This window comes from Artibeus jamaicensis, unplaced genomic scaffold (genome assembly GCF_021234435.1).
Source record: "Artibeus jamaicensis isolate MK-2021 breed Jamaican fruit bat unplaced genomic scaffold, CSHL_Jam_final contig_196, whole genome shotgun sequence".
NCBI classification, from domain to species: Eukaryota; Metazoa; Chordata; class Mammalia; order Chiroptera; family Phyllostomidae; genus Artibeus; species Artibeus jamaicensis.
Window position 1 is genome coordinate 4,935,454 of NW_026521401.1, and position 17,303 is coordinate 4,952,756.

General features: G+C 41.9%; 1 protein-coding gene across 1 annotated transcript in view; it reads left to right on the forward strand.

The window, feature by feature from the left end:
* Window positions 1-3,231: 3,231 nt before the first annotated feature.
* The window catches only part of OAF (out at first homolog), a 43,367-nt gene continuing 29,295 nt past the window's right edge, over window positions 3,232-17,303 (forward strand). Inside the window, exon 1 of the mRNA XM_037167971.2 lies at window positions 3,232-3,996. Within this exon, the coding sequence (XP_037023866.1) occupies window positions 3,733-3,996 (264 nt within the window). The 5' untranslated portion in view covers window positions 3,232-3,732. The remainder of the gene's footprint in view (window positions 3,997-17,303) is intronic.

Below are 17,303 nucleotides of genomic sequence, written 5' to 3' on the forward strand. Positions count from 1 at the left end.
GTTCACTGGTTCAGTTTCCCTTTCAACCTTCTATAGGACTCCATCAGTACCTGTTATCTTGGTCACAGACTGGGAGATGATGTAGCATTTCTCTTCCTGACAACTCAAGGTACACTAGGACCCAAAAGCAAAGGGGAGGTACCTTCTAAAGTTTGGCTGACCACTTTCCAGTTTTGGAGGTCTCAAGCAGCATGAAACTGAAAGACCAAAAGAGAGACTATGTGTGTGTGTGTGTGTGTGTGTGTGTGTGTGTGTGTAAGGAGGGTGGGCAGGGGAGGAGGGGAGCATGTGTAGATCACATAAGAATTTAATATTTGATACAATGGGGAAGAATAAACAATATTAAGTAACAAATAATAGACTCCATTTGTTGGGCCTTTTCTGTATACTGTGAAGTGTTTTTTACTCAGTATTTCATTTAATCTTCAAAGTAACCCAATGAGGTAAGCATTTATGTGCCCATTTTATAATTGGGGAAATAGACTCACTAAGTCACACTCATAAGTGGTCAAGCTCCAGGATTTAGATTCTGGTGGCCTTGCTTTGAACCTCTACTTGCAACTGCTTTCTAGGGCTAGAGATCAGAAAGGAAAGGATATTGGTTTGTAGTATGGCAGAGGGCTTGAGATTAGACATAAAGAATGTTCTAATGACAATGAGTGCCACTTCGTTGTAGCCAGGGTAATTAAGCTTGTTACAGCTCCTCCTCTGAGGAACTTTACACTTAAGATGAATGGATGCTTCTGTGCCTGGCTGGTTTAAGGGAGGCACTCTGTGTTCCCAGCACAAAGCTGGCCTGTTTGAACTAACTGATGCCTCACTGGGGTACAAGATTGCCATACATGAAACCATTAGATTACAGAAGATACCACAGGATGTGTGCCCACATGGAGCTGGAAAAAAGCAAGGACTATAGGCAGGCAATGTTATTGTGGTTAAAGGCAAGAGCTTTGTAGCCGAGTGGACTTGTGTTTGAGTCCCTGCTGGCTCTCCTGATTGTATGACCTTGGGTATGTTACTCAACCTGTCTAATCCTCTCCTTCCTAGTCATTAAAAGGGGCTAAGAGTAGAACCTACTTTGGAGGGTTGCCATGAAAATTTTTAAAAAGATGATACATGTAAAGTGCTTGGCACAGAATTTGAAGAATGTAATAAGGATACAATGAATGGTAGTTGCTATAATAATTGTTACCATTGGAATCCAGAGGCAGGAAAGAGAAGCCTGGAGCAGAGCTGTATATTAGTAGCTAAGAAAGTCTTCCTGGGAAACTTGTTTTGTTCTGAGTCTTGAAGAGCTGCTCAGGTAAAATTAAAAGGAAAGAATGGGTACAGAGGTAGAGTTCATATAGTGAGGTGAGACTGCAAGTTTTCTCTCCTAAAAAAAGAGAAAAAAACTAATTTGATCTGTGGTTTTAACTAAATAAGAAAGTTGATTATGTGGGAAGAGATAGTGAAAAGAGATGAGGTCTTCTATCCTTGTTTCCAAACCCAGAATTTAAAGTGACAGAGAGAACCTCAGAGACCTAAAAAAGAACCCAGACACAGAGGGTTCTTTGCTTCCTTCTGAGATCTCATTGGGGTGAAGGGGAAGGAACCTGGAAATATGGCTGGGGTCAAAGCTATGAAGGATGGGGGATAGAACCTGAAACAGGGAAGTCAAGAAATGAGGGTGAGGCCCTAATGACCGTGTGGGATAACTCAGATGGGTAAATTTAGCTTTAAGGCTGGACTGACATGGGGTATCCTGTCAGACAGGAGGCCAGTTTTTAGACTCCAGTCATCTCTCTTGTCAGTCTTGATAGCTCAGGATGGGAGGGTCTCTGAGAGAAAAGACTTTTTTGTGCAAATTCATTATTGCCTAACAGTCTGCCTTATCTCACTGATGAAAACATCAACTCCTCAGGGGCTAGGATGGTTTTCCAGGAAAAATGCTGTTTTTTAATAATCTCTATCCTTAACCCTCTATGAAACACCAACTATCAACCTCTTATATCAAACATCACCTGGGCCTTTGTTTTATAATGCAAATTTTGGGGTTTTTTTCTCCCTAAGGAGTCTAATGGGCTAGATTTAGGGGCCAGGTTTTTTTTTTAACAAGCACTCAGCTTATTTTGGGGGGAAGGCAAATTCAGAAAACACTGAGTTAGATAATCCCTTGAACCCCTTTCGGTCCTAAATTTAGGCAGCAGAGTGTAGTAGGAAAAGTTGATAGCAAGAGGTGGGTTTTGGCCTGACTCTGACCCTGCAGTTCAAGGAAGTCTGACTCTGTGCTCTCACAATACCTGCATGCCTGGGTACCTGTTGTCATCTTTGGTACCGGTGAGAACTGGTGCTGAGGAAAATCTAGAAGGGAAGGAGGCTGTAGAGCAGAGGAGAGTTTTCACTTATCTGCAATCAAGATCTCAGAAAAACAACTGGGGGACCTAGAATAAACAGAAATGGTAAGTGGACACCACGGATCACCTTGGAGCTTTCTTTTGCATGGGATTAGCAAGACACCATAGATCTCAATAACTCCCACTATACACAGGTGTTGCTTAGGCCCAAAGAATTTTTTTTAACGTGCCCAAATGATACAGCTAATCAGAGGAAGCAGGAATTTAGATCCCCTACCTGCCTTCACCAAGTTTATTATTGAGGTGCATGACAGGTCAGTTCTATTTTCTTGGGGCCTTAGGAGAACCCCTGACGATCAAGCGCCAGTGTTTTGAGTATCTGTATATTCTCCGAAATGCCCTGGAGCCTATCATTTTCCTGCATCTGCCTGCTCAGACTGTTAATAGAAAACAGGGAGAGAATGCAGGTCTGGAGAGGTGGGCAAGACCGAGGAAAAGCCCTGGATGGTGGAAAAGAGGGAGGTTGTAATGAAAAGGAAAGGCACACAGGGGCTCACAAAATGTGAGTGTTTTGAAGGCTTCATTTAGAGAGGTACCCTAACCTACCAAGATCTCACATCCCTGTCAAAGGGGTGTCAAAACAGGTAATAACATCAGCTCCCCTCTCCGATCAAAAGATTGAGCGCGAGACGAGGTCTGATTTTGCAGGAGCATTTTAAAAATCCGCTTTGTCAGAGAAACTAAAAGACCAAACAAAACCCCAAGCCCCAGTATTTCATCCACGTGGCAAAAGAACAAGTCAAAAAAAAAAAAAAAAGAAAGAAAGAAAGGGGGAGGGGTCAGAGTCACGGTCCCGCCCCTGCCGGGAGGAAGGGATTTACCCGAAGAACCAACCCCTGACCCGGTTGCTGACGGGACGCAGCTGGAAGGGACCGAGACTGCGAAAGCCCCTTTCCCACAAAGCTGCTGTGAAGTGGTCCCCTCTCCTCCGGCCGCCGCTGGAGAGCGGAGACCTTCCGCAGGCCTTTAAGGGTCAAAAGGTGCGCGGTCTCTTTAAGGCAGGTTTCTCATTTCTGAAGGAAGTGACGGGGCGGGGGGTGGGCGGGGGGAATTGAATGAAAAGTGCAAAACAGCCCTCGAGTGTCGGAGTCCGGAGCCGCGGGAGACCCTAGAGGGCAGCGGGAGACCCGAGGCTGCCTAGGAGCCGCCCGGTGCACGCCGCGGGGCACAGTCTTTGTGCGTCTGTGCCACATCTCCAGCGGCCCGCAGCCAAGCCCCCAAGGAGCCGCTCTCAGGAGCCCCAAGTTAGCCACCAACTTTGAGCGAAGTTTGTAGCACCTCTCTCCTCCCGCACGCTCCGTGCTGAGGCCGCAGAGGGCGGCGGTGGCCCACGGGGATGAGCCCTTCAGGCTGTTGCGGACTTCCTACCGCGTCGCATGCGCTGCTCATGCTGCTTTCGCTTATGGGGCCGCTATTGGGGGCACCGCGTGGCGTGGGCGGAGAGGCGGGTGCGCCTACTGAGCTGCGAGTCCGCGTGCGGCTGCCGAACGGCCAGGTGACAGAGGAGAGCCTGCAGGCGGACAGCGACAACGACAGCATCAGCCTCGAGCTGCGCAAGCCCGACGGCACCCTTGTCTCCTTCATTGCCGACTTCAAGAAGGTGAGGCGCCCTCGTTATGCGGGGTGGGACCTTCGAGTCTGTGTTCCAGGGTCCCCAGCACACTCAGACTTGCAGACCTAAGATTGGAACCAGAGGGACGCGATTTACCCAGCTTTACGCAGGGCTATTCTCCACATCTTTTTGCCCCAGTCCCTAGTGTCCAGACCTGGCCCCATCCTTCTTCCCAGGAACTAATCTGGTGCTACCACGGAGCGCCCTCCGCCCCGCAGCCTTTCACCTCCTTCCTCCAGTGCCCAAGTCCTGTCTCCCTCCCTGACCAGACTTTTCCCCACTTCCTCTTCCAGCTCTCCCCAGAACCTCCAGATTCAGACCCTCTTTCAAAAGTCAATATTAATGACCTAGACTTCCTCTTGGAGTAATTTCTGTATCCTCTACCAGGGGTGGGGGTGGGGTGGGGTATTGGGAATCCAGGGTCAGGATCTTGCTTTGTAACGAACTATAGAAATGATCCCTGAAGGTATAGTCTTTAGGTTCTTGCTTTGTGAACTAGGGCAAGTCCTTTCCCTTCTCTGGGCCTCTTTTTTCACCTGTGTACAGGACAATGAAGTGGCTCCATGCCTTGCAGCCCTGACATCTTGGAGTCTGTGAACCACCTCTCCTGTTTCACTTTCCTAGGCTAGAGGGAGGGTGATGCTGGGCAGAACTGATTGTCCCTGCTGTCCCAAGTCAAGGAGAAGCTGAGGGGTCGCACCTCTCCTTTTTGCTCTGGAAAGCGGGAAACTTGCAGCAGAATGACCTGGGGAGAAGCCCCAGATGAAGTCCACATGCTCTGAGAGAGATGCCACTCCTAACCATGTCTGGAAGGAGGGCTGGTCAACCCTCATGTTTTGGCCATGATTGTGAGAGGGTAGCAGAGACCAGCCTCTACTCAGTGTGTGTATGTTTTGGAGGGAACCAGAAGGTAGACCTGGCTCCCAAGGTTAGGGGGCATGGAGAGTGGAGATGCTGGAGTTTCTCAGCAAATAGGCCTGAAAGGGTGGTGAATGACTAATAATGACCCAGCAGCAGGAATCCTGAAGGAAAAGACTCTGAGTGAGGTGTCTCTTGATCTCCTAGATCCCCCTGCCCCCGATAAAAAGAGGCCCCATTATATTTCCAGAGGGAAATGTCAGGAGAGGCCAGTTAGATAGCTGGTCAGGTGGGTTATGCCAGGGCTGTAGGACCATTGACTGAGCCACCTCTTTCTCCTCACTCTTAGAGTCTGGGAACTTGAGAGGAAAGGGGGCAGAGTTTGGGAGGCAGCTTAGGGACTTAGTAAAATTGCCGTAGGTAATGGGAGGTATAGATCCATTGGACCATGGAGTTTTGACTGCTCATCTGTGCCAGGACTACTCAATTGTTATTGACATGGAACATAGGTGGACTGTGAGAGAGAGATGGGGAGAGGGTGAGTGGCCACAGCTGGGAAGACTTCATGGCCATTTCTTACTCAGCAGGTCCCAGATAGGTTCTCAGATTCGGGTATGGCCAGGTGAATTTGTGTGTGGTAAGAGGGAAGCTGGTGGGGCCAAAACACCTCCATTTTCTCCACCTGAACGCCAGGGAAATTTTGTCAAGTGTGTTCTTTTCCCAGAAAATTGAATAGTGGCTGGATCCCTCAGGAAGCAGATCTAATCTTCCCCTCTTACCTTTGCCCTTGAGAGTGAGCCTCAGGCGAGGCTACCTTCCTGCACACTGTCCACTGTGCTCTGAGTTAAAACACTAGGGAGAGACTCCTCCTTCCCTGGGATTTCTCCAGCAGCCAAGGCTCTGGGTAGGATGCCAGTGAAAGTGTTATCAGGTAGGGTTAAGCTTTTATAGCATCTAGCTGCAGCAAGAAATATGTTATTGCTCTTCCCTGCAGGCAAGGAGAGGGGAAAGTTCAGGTGGCAGTGCAGTGGAGGACTGAGGATTAGGGCTGAGAGTATAGTTAGTGGGAGGGCTGACTGCCCAGTTAGAGGCTGTTGTTGATTGCAAAAGTCCCATTGTAATTCTCACAGCGGTTCAAACCTCCACCCAGACTTCTGAAGTCCTTTTCACGTTAGCTTCGGACCCAGAAGCTGGTGTTTACATGTGCCCCTGGCATCTACAGTTTCATCCACAAGGACAGAAATTGGGAATAGAAGGCTCAGAAAGGGAACCACCTGTCCAAATCCCCTCCAGCTCCTGGTTTCTCAGTTAACATGGGGCATAGTGGAGTTGGGGAATGCAAGGTGGCATCTGTAGTAGCCTTCACTCCCACCGCAGTCCATATCCTGGGTAGATCTCTCTTGTTGCCTGCTCAGTTCTCAGGACTATCTATAAGTGGTGATTTTTCATGTAGGAAAAAAGGCCTGGACATGGTGGTTCTTTTGTTTCATGTATCAAATCCATTTGTGGTGGTTTGGGAAAATTCCTTAGTCCACTTGGGAAAAGTTATGTTTGCCATTTTTTCACCTTTGGGAGGTAGTCCAGACTGAAATGAGACAGACCTGATTTAATACTGGGCAAACTACATGATCTCTGCAAGCCTTCATTTGTTCATCTGCAAAAATGGGAATAATAATGGTACAAATCCCATGGTTATTGTGAGAACTAAATAGGAATGGGTGGAAAATACTCACTATGTATTGGCTATTAATGCTCAGTTATCAAGAAATAGAAGTGCCCTGGCTGGTGTAGCTCAGTGGATTGAGCGCGGGCCTGCGAACCAGACAATCGCAGTTCGAATCCCAGTCAGGGCACATACCAGGGTTGCAGGCCAGTTCCCTGCAGGCCAGTTCCCAGCAGGGGACGCACAAAAAGGCAACCATACATTGATGTTTCTCTCCCTCTCTCCTTCCCTTCCCCTCTAAAGATAAATAAATAAAATTAAAAAAAAAAAGAAATAGAAGTCACTAACTTTCATAATTGTGGCTCACATAACATCACCTCATGGAACCTCCCTGCTAAGCTTGGGCTCAAAGAGATTGAATGCTCTATCCAAAGTAACATAGCAAGTCTGCATTGAGCCTAGAGGAGACTTGAGTCCCCAGCCATGTATTAGAGTTCTCTGAAGAAACAAAAACAGTAGAAACACATACAGAAACAAACATACACATATATAGAGAAATATACAGAAAGATTTTTTTTCAAAATCATGAGATATTTTATTTACTTTTTAAAATTTTTGCCCTGGCTGGTGTGACTCACTGGGTTGAGCGTATAACTGCAGACCAAAAAGTTGTGGTTTGGTTCCCTGTCAGGGTTCATGCCTGGGTTGCAGGCCAGTTCCCCAGTTGGCAACCAATTGAAGTTTCTCTTTGACATTTATGTTTTTCTCCCTTTCTCCCTCCTTTCCCCTCTCTCTAAAAATAAATAAATAAAATCTTTCAAAAAATTTGTATTGACTTTATTGGTTTAACAATGGTTAATAAAGTGATACAGGTTTCAGGTGTACAAGTGTATAATACATCATCCATATATTGTATTATGTGTTTACCACTGAAAATCAAGTCTTCTGTTACCATTTATACCCCTCTATACCCTCCTCTGCCTCCTTCCACTTCCCTTTCCCTCTGGGGATTACCATACTGTTGTCTGTGTCTATAAGGGTTTTTCTTTTCTTTTCTTTTTTTTTTTTTTTGCTTAATCCTTTCACATTTATCACCTGCAACTTTCCTTCACTCTGACAGCTTTTAGTCTGTTCTCAATCTATGAGTATTTTTCTATTTTGTTAGTTTATTATTCATTAGATTTCACATATGAATGGAATATCATGGTATTTGTCTTTCTCTGACTGGCTTATTTCACTTGGCATAATGTTCTTCAGGTCCATCCATTCTGTCACAAAGGGTAAAATTACCTTCCTTTTTATGGCTGAGTAGTATTCCATTGTGTAAATGTACCACAGATTTTGTATTAACTCATCTTCTGATGGACACTTAGGCTGCTTCTAAATCTTGGCTATTATAAATAATGCTGCAATGAACATAGGGGTGCATATATTCTTTTCAATAAGTGTTTTGGGTTTCTCTGGATATATTCCCAGAAGTGGAATCACTGGGTCATAAGGCAATTCCATTTTTAAATTTTTGCTGTAACTCCATATTGCTTTCCACAGTGGCTATACCAGTCTGCATTCCCACCAACAGTGTACTAGGGTTCCCTTTTTCCTACATCCTCACCTACACTTGTTGTTTGTTGATTTATTTATGACAGCCATTCTGGCATATGTGAAGTGAGATCTCACTCTGGTTTTAATTTGCATTTCTCTGATAATTAATGACATTGAGCATCTTTTCATTTGTCTATTGGCCATCTATATGTTCTATTTGGAGATGTGTCTATTTGGGTCCATTGCCCATTTTTAAACTGGATTGTTTGGCATTTTTTTGATGTTGAGTTACATAATTTATTTATAAATTGTGTATATTAACCCCCTACCAGATGTGTCCTTGGTGCATATGTTCTCCCATTCAGTGGGTTGTCTTTTCATTTTGTTAGTGGTTTCCTTTGCTGTGCCAAAACTTTTTAGTTTGATGTAGTCTCATTTGTTTATATTTTCTTTTGTTTTCCTTGCCCAAAAAGATATATCAGAAAAAGATTGCTGCAAGAAATGTTTGAGATTGTACTGCCTATCTTTTCTTTTGGAATTTTTATGGTTTCAAGTCTTACATTTAAGTCTGTAACCTATTTTGAGTTTATTCTTATGTATGGTGTAAGAAGGTGGTCTAATTTCAATTTTTTGCACTTATCTGATTTTCCCAATACCATTTATTAATAGACTGTGTTTAGCCCATTGCGCTTTTGCCTCTTTTGTCAAATATTTATTGACCATAAAGGCATGGGTTCATTTCTGGGCTATTTATTCTGTTACACAGATTTATATGTCTGTTTTTATGCCAGTACCATGCTGTTTCGATTCCTCCAAGTTTGTTCTTCTTTATCAAGGTTTCTGTGACTATTCAGTGTCTTTTGTGGTTCCATGTAGATTTTTGGAATATTTGTTCTAGTTCTGTGAAATATACCATTGGTATCATTTTAAAAATCATCCAAGGGTATGTTTTTATTGATTTTAGAAGGAGGCATGGAGATAGAGAAACATCCATTAGTTGCTTCTCATACACACCCCAACCAAGGATCAAATACAACCGTGGTATGTGTCCTGACTGATGTGGCTGATAGCCTTTGCATCCCTGTTCAAGCGCCAGATGTGGCAGACTCTGGTGGCCAGGGTCCACCACAGACTGGGAATCAAACCCACAACTTTTTGTTGTACAGGGATGATGCTCCAATGAACTGAACCACCTAGCCAAAACTATACCATTGGTATCTTGACAGGAATTGCATAATATACATTGCTTTGGGTAGTATGAACATTTTAATGATGTTAATTCTTCTTATCCATGAACATGGTATATGCTTCCACTTAATTTCTAACTTCTTTGATTTCTTTCTTCATTGTGTTATCTTTTTTCGAGTAGAGGTCTTTTACATACTTGGTTAAATTTACTCCTAAGTGTTTTGTTCTTTTTGATGCATGTGAAAGAGGTTGTTTTGTTTCCTTTTCTAATAGTTTTTTATTGATGTATAAAAATGCAACTGACTTTTGGATATTTATTTTGTATTCTGCTACTTTACTGAATTCATTTATCAGTTCTAGTAGTTTTGGGTGGAATTCTTAGAGTTTTCTACATACAGTATTATGTCATCTGCAAATAATGACAGCTTTACTTCTTCCTTTCCAATGTGGATGACTTTTATTTCCTCTTCTAGTCTGATTGCTGTGGCTAGGACCTCCAGTACTCTATTGAATAAGAATGGTGAAAGCAGACATCCCTGTCTTGTTACTCATCTTAAGGAAATGCTTCTAGTTTTTGCCCATTGAGTATAATGTTGGCTGTTGGTTTGTCATTAATGGCCTTTATTATGTCAAAGCATGTTCCCTCCATTCCCAGTTGCTGAGAGTTGTTATCACCAATGGGTGGTGGATTTTATCAAGTGCTTCTTCTGTATCTTGATATGATTATGTGGTCTTTATCCTTCATTTTATTTGTGTGGTATATTATGTTTATTCATTTGCAGATATGGTACCATCCTTGCATTCCCAAAATACTGATAAATTCCTCTTGGTCATGGTGTATGATCATTTTAGTATCTTGCTGAATCTGGTTTGCTAATATTTTGTTGAGGATTTTAGCATCTATGTTCATCAGGGATATTGGCTTATAGTATTCTTGCTTTGTGGTGTTTTTAGCTGGTTTTGGAATTAGGATAATGCTGCCCTCATAAATTGAGCTTGGGAATCTTTCTTTCTCCTGAATTGTTTAGAATAGTTTGAGGATAGGTGTTAGTTCTTTCAATGTTTGGTAAAATTCTTTTATGAAGCCGCCTGGTCCAGGACATTTGTTTGTTGGAAACTTTGTGATTCCTGCTTTAATTTTATTATTTGTGCCCTGGCTGGTGTGGCTCAGTTGGTTGGACATCATCCCATAAAGTGAAAAGTTACCAGTTCAATTCCTGGTCATAGCACATGCCTGGGTTGTAGTTTCGGTCCCCAGTCAGGGTGCATGCAAGGGCAACTGATCAGGCTTTCTCTCTCACACTGATGTTTCTCTCCCTCTCTTTCACCTTCTCTATAGAATCAATAAAAGAAAAAAATTGTAAAAATTCTAATTCTTCCTGATTCTGTTTTGGAAGATACTATGTTTCTAGAAATTTATCCACTGCATCTAGATTGTCCAGTTTGTTGGCATATAGATCTTCATAATGTTTTTTACAACCCTTTTTATTTCTGTAGAGTCGTTTGTTACTTCTCCTGTTTCATTTCTGGTTTTATTTATTTGGATCCCCCCTCTCTCTCTCTTTTTTTAATTTATTGATTAAAGGTTTGTCAGTCTTGTTTATATTTGCAAAGAACCAGCTCTTGGCTTTATAGATCTTTCGTATTATTTTTTTTACACTTTTACTTCATTTATCTCTGCTATGATTTTTATTATTTGCTTTTTTCTGATCACTTTGAGCCTTGTATATTGCTCTTTTTCTAGTTCCTTCAGTGTAAAGTTAAATTGTTTATTTGGTATTTTTCTTGTTTCTTGAGATAGGCTGATAATACTAAGAATATTCCTCTTAGGACTGATTTTACTTCCCATAGATGTTGGATTTTTGTGTGTTCATTTTCCTTTGTTTCGAAGTATCTTTTTTTTTTAAAATTTTATTTAGTTATTTTTCAAGTACAGTTTTTTGTCTATTTCTCCCATCCCAGCCCCCCCCCACCCTGTGATCCCCACCTCCCTCCCATTTCCTCCCCCCCTAGTCCTCATCCCTGTGTATTTCATACTTGTTCCTCAAAATCCCTCCCCTTTTCCCCCCTTAAATTCCCTTCCCTCTCCCCTCTGGTCACTGCCCACTTGTTCTCTATTTCAGTGTCTTTGTTTTTATTCTGCTTGCTTGTTTGTTTTGTTGTTTAGCTTTTGATTGCTTCCTTGATTTCATTGTTAACCCATTTTTTGTTTAGTAACATGTTAATTAGCCTTCATGTCTTTGTGTATTTTTTCAGTATTTTTATTGTGATTGATTTTTAGTTTCATACCATTGTTGTCGAAGAAAATGCTTGCTATAATTTCAGTCTTAAATTTATTGAGACTTGTTTTGTGTCCTAACATGTGCTATCCTGGAAAATGTCCCATATGTCCTTGAAAAGAATGTATATTCTGCTGCTTGGGGTGAAATGCTCTGAAGATATCAATTAAATCCATCCAATCTAGTGTGTCATTTAAGGCCACTGTTTTCTTGCTGATTGTCTGTCTGGAAGATCTATCCTTTGATATCAAGTGGGTGTTAAAATCTCTCACCGTTACTATATTACTGTCCATCTTTCCCTCTATGTTTAAGATTTGCTTCATGTATTTAGGTGTTCCTATGTTGTGTGCATAAATATTTACAAGGTTTATAACCTCTTGTTGAATTGATCCTTTTAGCATTGTGTAATATCCTTTTGGTCTCTTGTTATGGCCTTTGTTTTGAAGCCTTTTTTTATCCGATATAACTATTGCTACCCCAGCTTTTTTTTCATTTCTATTTGCATGAAACTTAATTTTCCATTCCTTTACTTTTAGTCTGTGTGTGTCTTGCATTCTGAGATGGGTTTGTTGTAGACAGCACATATATGGGTATTGTTTTCTTATCCATTCAGATACCCTAATTTTTTTGATTGGAGCATTTGAGCCATTTATATTTAAAGTGATTATTATAGGTACATATTTATCACTTATAACTATGTTACTCTTTTTCTTTTTAAATTTTAGAATTGATTATAGAGAGAGAGGAGGGTACAAAGAGAAAGAGAGAGAGACAAACATTGATTTTTTTTCTTACCCTCCCCCTGTCTATTTTCTACTTACCATCTATGCTAATTTTCTGTACCTTTTCCCCCTCTTCCCTCCCATTCCCCTGTTCATAACCCTCCATGTGATCTCCATTTCTATAGTTCTATTCCTGTTCTATTTGTTTGCTTAGTTTGTTTTTGTTTTTATTTTAGGTGTGGTTGTTAATAATTGTGAGTTTGCTGTCATTTTACTGTACATGTTTCTTCTTTTTCTTAGATAAGTCCCTTTAACATTTCATATAATGAGGACTTGGTGATGATGAACTCCTTGAACTTGACCTTATCTGAGAAGCACTTTATCTGACCTTCCATTCCAAATGAAAGCTTTGCTGGATGAAGTAATCTTGGATGTAGGTCCTTGCCTTTCATGACTTGGAATACTTCTTTCCAGCTCCTTCTTGCCTGTAAGATCTCTTTTGAGGAGTCAGCTGACAGTCTTATGGGCACTCTTTTGTAGGTAACTGTCTCCTTATCTCTTGCTGCTTTTAAGATTCTCTCTTTCATTTTAATCTTGGCTAATGTAATTATGATGTGTTCCTCCTTGGGTCCAACTTCTTTGAGACTCCCTGAGCTTCCTGGACTTCCTGGAAGTCTATTTCCTTTGCCAGATTGGGGAAGTTCTTCTTTATTATTTGTTCAAATAGCTTTTCCATTTGTTACTCTTCCTCTTCTCCTTCTGGTACCTCTGATTTGGATGTTGGAATATTTAGAGATGTCCTGGAGGTTCCTAAGCCTCTCCTCATTTTTCTGAATTCTTGTTTCTTCCTTCTTTTCTGATTGGATGTTTCTTTCTCCCTCTGGTCCACACCATTGATTTGAGTCCCAGTTTCCTTCCCATCACTATTGGTTCTCTGTACATTTTCCTTTACTTCACTTAGCATAGCCTTCATTTTTTTATCTAATTTGCGACCAAATTCAACCAATTCTGTGATCATCCTGATCACTAGTGTTTTGAATTGTGCATCTGAATTGATAGATTGGCTACCTCTTCGTTGCTTAGTTGTATTTTTTTTTGGAGCTTTGATCTATTCTTTTGTTTGAACAATTTTTTTTTGTCTTGACGTGCCTTGTCTTGCTATGTAGTGAGGGGTGTCGTAGCCTTTGGTGTTCACCTGGGTGGGGTAATCCACATCGCTGCTTTGTGATGCTGTATGTGGGGCTTGGGTCCAAGAGGGAACAATGGTGCTTACTCCACTCTCTGCCAGATTTCAGTCACTTACCCCACTTCCCACAAGCAAATTGGGCCCTTCTGGTGCTGATTCCCATGTGGGTGGGTTTGTATATGTTCCAGGACCCTGTGGGTCTCTCCAAGAACTCTCCTGTGAGGCTGGGAGTTTCTCCCGCTGCTACCCCACCCCCACAGGTGTTTTTAATCAGTGGTTTCAGGCTTTATTTCCCCATGCTGGGGCCGTGGGTTATGTGGTCTGTCTGGGTACCCAGTTTTGCCTGGTTTATCTGTGCCCAAATGTGGAACTCCTGCTTTGCTAGCCACCTTGTGCACTGCGCCCCGCTCCATGAGCCGCTGCTTTGCCACACACAAGTCCTTTCTGCCCTGGTTGCTTGACTCCACCCCTCCTACCAGTCTGGATGAATGTGTCTTCGTTAACTCCTTGGTAACTTCCATACAGTTCGATTTTCTGTCAGTTCTGGTTTTTTGTTTTTAAATTGTTGTTGCCCTTTTGGTTATGTGAGGAGGTACAGTGTGTCTACCTATACCTCTATCTTGGCCAGAATTCCATATCTGATTTTTTTGTTGTTGTTCCACTTGTTTATGCATTGATTAGTTGATTCTTGTATGTGCCCTAACTGGGGAGCAAACCTGCAACCTTGGCATGTTGGGACCATGCTCTAACCAACTGAGCTACCTGACCATGGTGGTAGCTTATTCCTCTTCTTCCTTCTTTTCCTCCTTTTTCACAACCTCCACCTCCTCCTCTTCTTCACCCTTTAACATTTCTTGTAACACTGGTTTGGTGTTAATGAAGTCCTTTAGCTTTTTCTTGTCTGGGAAGCTCTTTATTTCTCCTTTAATTTTAAATAATAGCCTTTCTGTGTAAAGTGGTCTTGGTTGCAGGTCCTTGTTTTTCATCACTTTGAATATTTTATACCAGTTCCCAGTGGCCTAAAATGTTTCTGTTGAGAAATCAGCCAACAGTTTTATGGGCGCTTCCTGGTAGGTAACTTTGTCTTTCCCTTGCTGCTTTTAAGATTCTGTCTTTAACATTTGCCATTTTAATTATGTGTATTGGTGTGGGCCTGTTTGGGTTCATCTTGTTTGGGACTCTTTGTGTTTCCTGAACTTTGTGTCTTTTTCTTTCACCAGGTAGGGACATTTTCAGTCATTATTTCTTGTTTTTCCTTTTAAATATATTTTATTGATGATGCTATTAGAGTTGACCCATTTTTTTCCCTTTTGCCTCCCTCCACCCATTACCCCCATACTCTCCAGTAATTCCCCCCACCCATAGATCATGTCCATGAGTCATGTATATAGGTTCTTTGGCTACTCCATTACCTACACTATTATTAACATCTTCCTGTCTATTTTGTACCTGCCGATTTGTGCTTCTTAATCTCTGTACCTTTTCCCTCATTTTCCCCCTTCACCCTCCCAACTGATAACCCTCCCTCCAAATGATCTCTATATCTATGATTCTGTTTCTGTTCTGCTTGTTTGCTTAGTTTGTTATTTGGATTCAGTTTTTGAAAGTTATGAATTTATTGGCATTTTAATGTTAATTTTGATCTTTTTCTTATATAATTTTCTTTAGTATTTCATACCATAATGGCTTGGTGATGATGAATGTTAGTTTTACTTTGTCTGGGAAGCATTTTATCTGCCCTTCAATTCTACATAACTTTGCTGGATAGAATAATCTAGGTGGTAGTTCCTTGATTTTCATCACTTTAAATACTTCTTGCCAGTCTCTTCTTGCCTGCAAAGTTTCTTTTGAGATATCAGCTGACAGTCTTATGGGAACTCCTTTGTAGGTAACTCTCTGCTTTTCTCTTGCTGCTTTTAAAATTCTCTCTTTGTCTTTAACCTTTGGCATTTTAATTATGATGTGTCTTGATGTGGTCCTCTTTGGATCCATCTTATTTGGGATTCTTTGTGTTTCCTGGGCTTGTATGTCCACTTTCATCACCAAATTAGGGATGTTTTCTTTCGCTATTTTTTCAAGTAAGTTTTCAGTTTCTTTTTTCTTCCTCTTCTGTCCTTCAGCACCCCCGTGATTCAGATGTTGGTACATTTAAAGATATCCCAGAAGTTCCTAAGCCTATCCTCATTTTTTTAAACTTCTTTTTCTTTCTGCTGTTTTGATTGAATGCTTTTTCCTTCCATGTGTTCCAAATTGTTGATGTGATTCTCAGCTTCATGCTCTTCACTGTTAGTTCCCTGTAGATTTTTACTTCACTTAATGCAGCCTTCATTCCTGCCTGGGTCTGTTTTATGCTATTGAAATACCCAGTGAGTTCCTTGAGCATCCTGATAACCAGTGTTTTGAACTATGTATCTGATAGGTTGCTGATATCCATTTCCTTTAGTTCTTTTTCTGGAATTTTGTTCTGTTCTTTCTTTTGGGCCCTATTCATTTGTCTCCTCATTTTGGCATCCTCCCTGGGTTTGTTTGTTTGTTTGTTTGTTTCTGTGTAATAGGTAGAGCTGCTTTGACTCCCTGTCTTGGAAGTGTGGCCTATTTTAGAAAAAGCACACCTGTTAAGTTGTATGGGGCAGAGCCTTAGGTAATCTCCAGGACTGGGCAATTCATGTCACCACTCTGTTGCTCTGTTTGGAGCAGGTTCTCAGAGGGGTCAGTGCCACTCCCTGGCCACTGGAGTAATGCTCGGTAGGAAGCTGTCTCCTGCCACTCACAGTTCACTTTCTCCCCATATGCTACTGGTGCCCTTCTAGCTGTTGCCCTGGTGCTGAATCCCAGAGAGGGTGGGTCTGTATAAGTCCTAAGTCTTTGGCAAGCTCTTTAAGAGGAATCTTTTGAGAATCCCATAGTTTCTTCTGCCACCTCAATCCCCATTGGTTTTTACAGACGGAAGTCATGGGGACTTATCTTCATGGTGCTAGAATCCTGGGCTGGATGGTCTGCACAGGGGTTTGGATCCCTTGCACCTAAAATATCCCTCCCATTTTTTTATTGATCACCCTGGATGTGGGGTGGCCTGTTCTGTTTCCATATCTTTCTGTGCCTCTCTGCTCCCTTCCCTGTCTGGATGATTTCTGACAATTCTGGGTGATATTTATTTTGTAGTCTAGTTGTTTTTGTTTTTGTTTTTGTTTTGCTATAGTTATGTGTGGAGGCCAGGTGTGTTTACCTATGCCTCCATCTTGACTGGAAGTTTGTATTTTATATTTTTATATAAATTCAACCAGTGTAGTGTGTTGCTACCCAGGCAAAGCAGCTGCTCCCAGTGGTGGCCTACTGAACAAAATATCCACCCTCCCTTCCAGGACAGAGTCCCTTTTTATAGGAGGTTAATAGTAAAACCATAAGGTGAGTTGTCATGTAGGCCACCATAGAAATAATGCATTCCTAAGTTAACAGATCCAGATCCCTATCTTTTAAAGTGAACAGTTCTCCACATTGATGTGAACATCACTGACAGCCAAGCTTCCACAGTAACTTTTAGTTCTTCTCATGTTTTTGCAGTAATGGTTCCTCAAATTTAAGAAAGGCATGGGCCATAGAGCGTCAGGCTGGTCCTGAGAGCTGGTGCGCTCCCAGCTCAGTGCTCATTCATTCCCTGATGCCCAGCTGGCCCATTTTTAGTCATTATTTCTTCAAACAGATTATTGGTCCCCTGTTCTCTCTCCTCGTTCTTGCACCCCTGTGATGTGGATGTTGTTACATTTCTAGTTGTCCCAAAGGTCCCTTAAACTATTCTCATTTTTTATATTCTTTTTTTTAATTTAAATATTTTTGTTTGTTATTTCAATTGTCCCAAT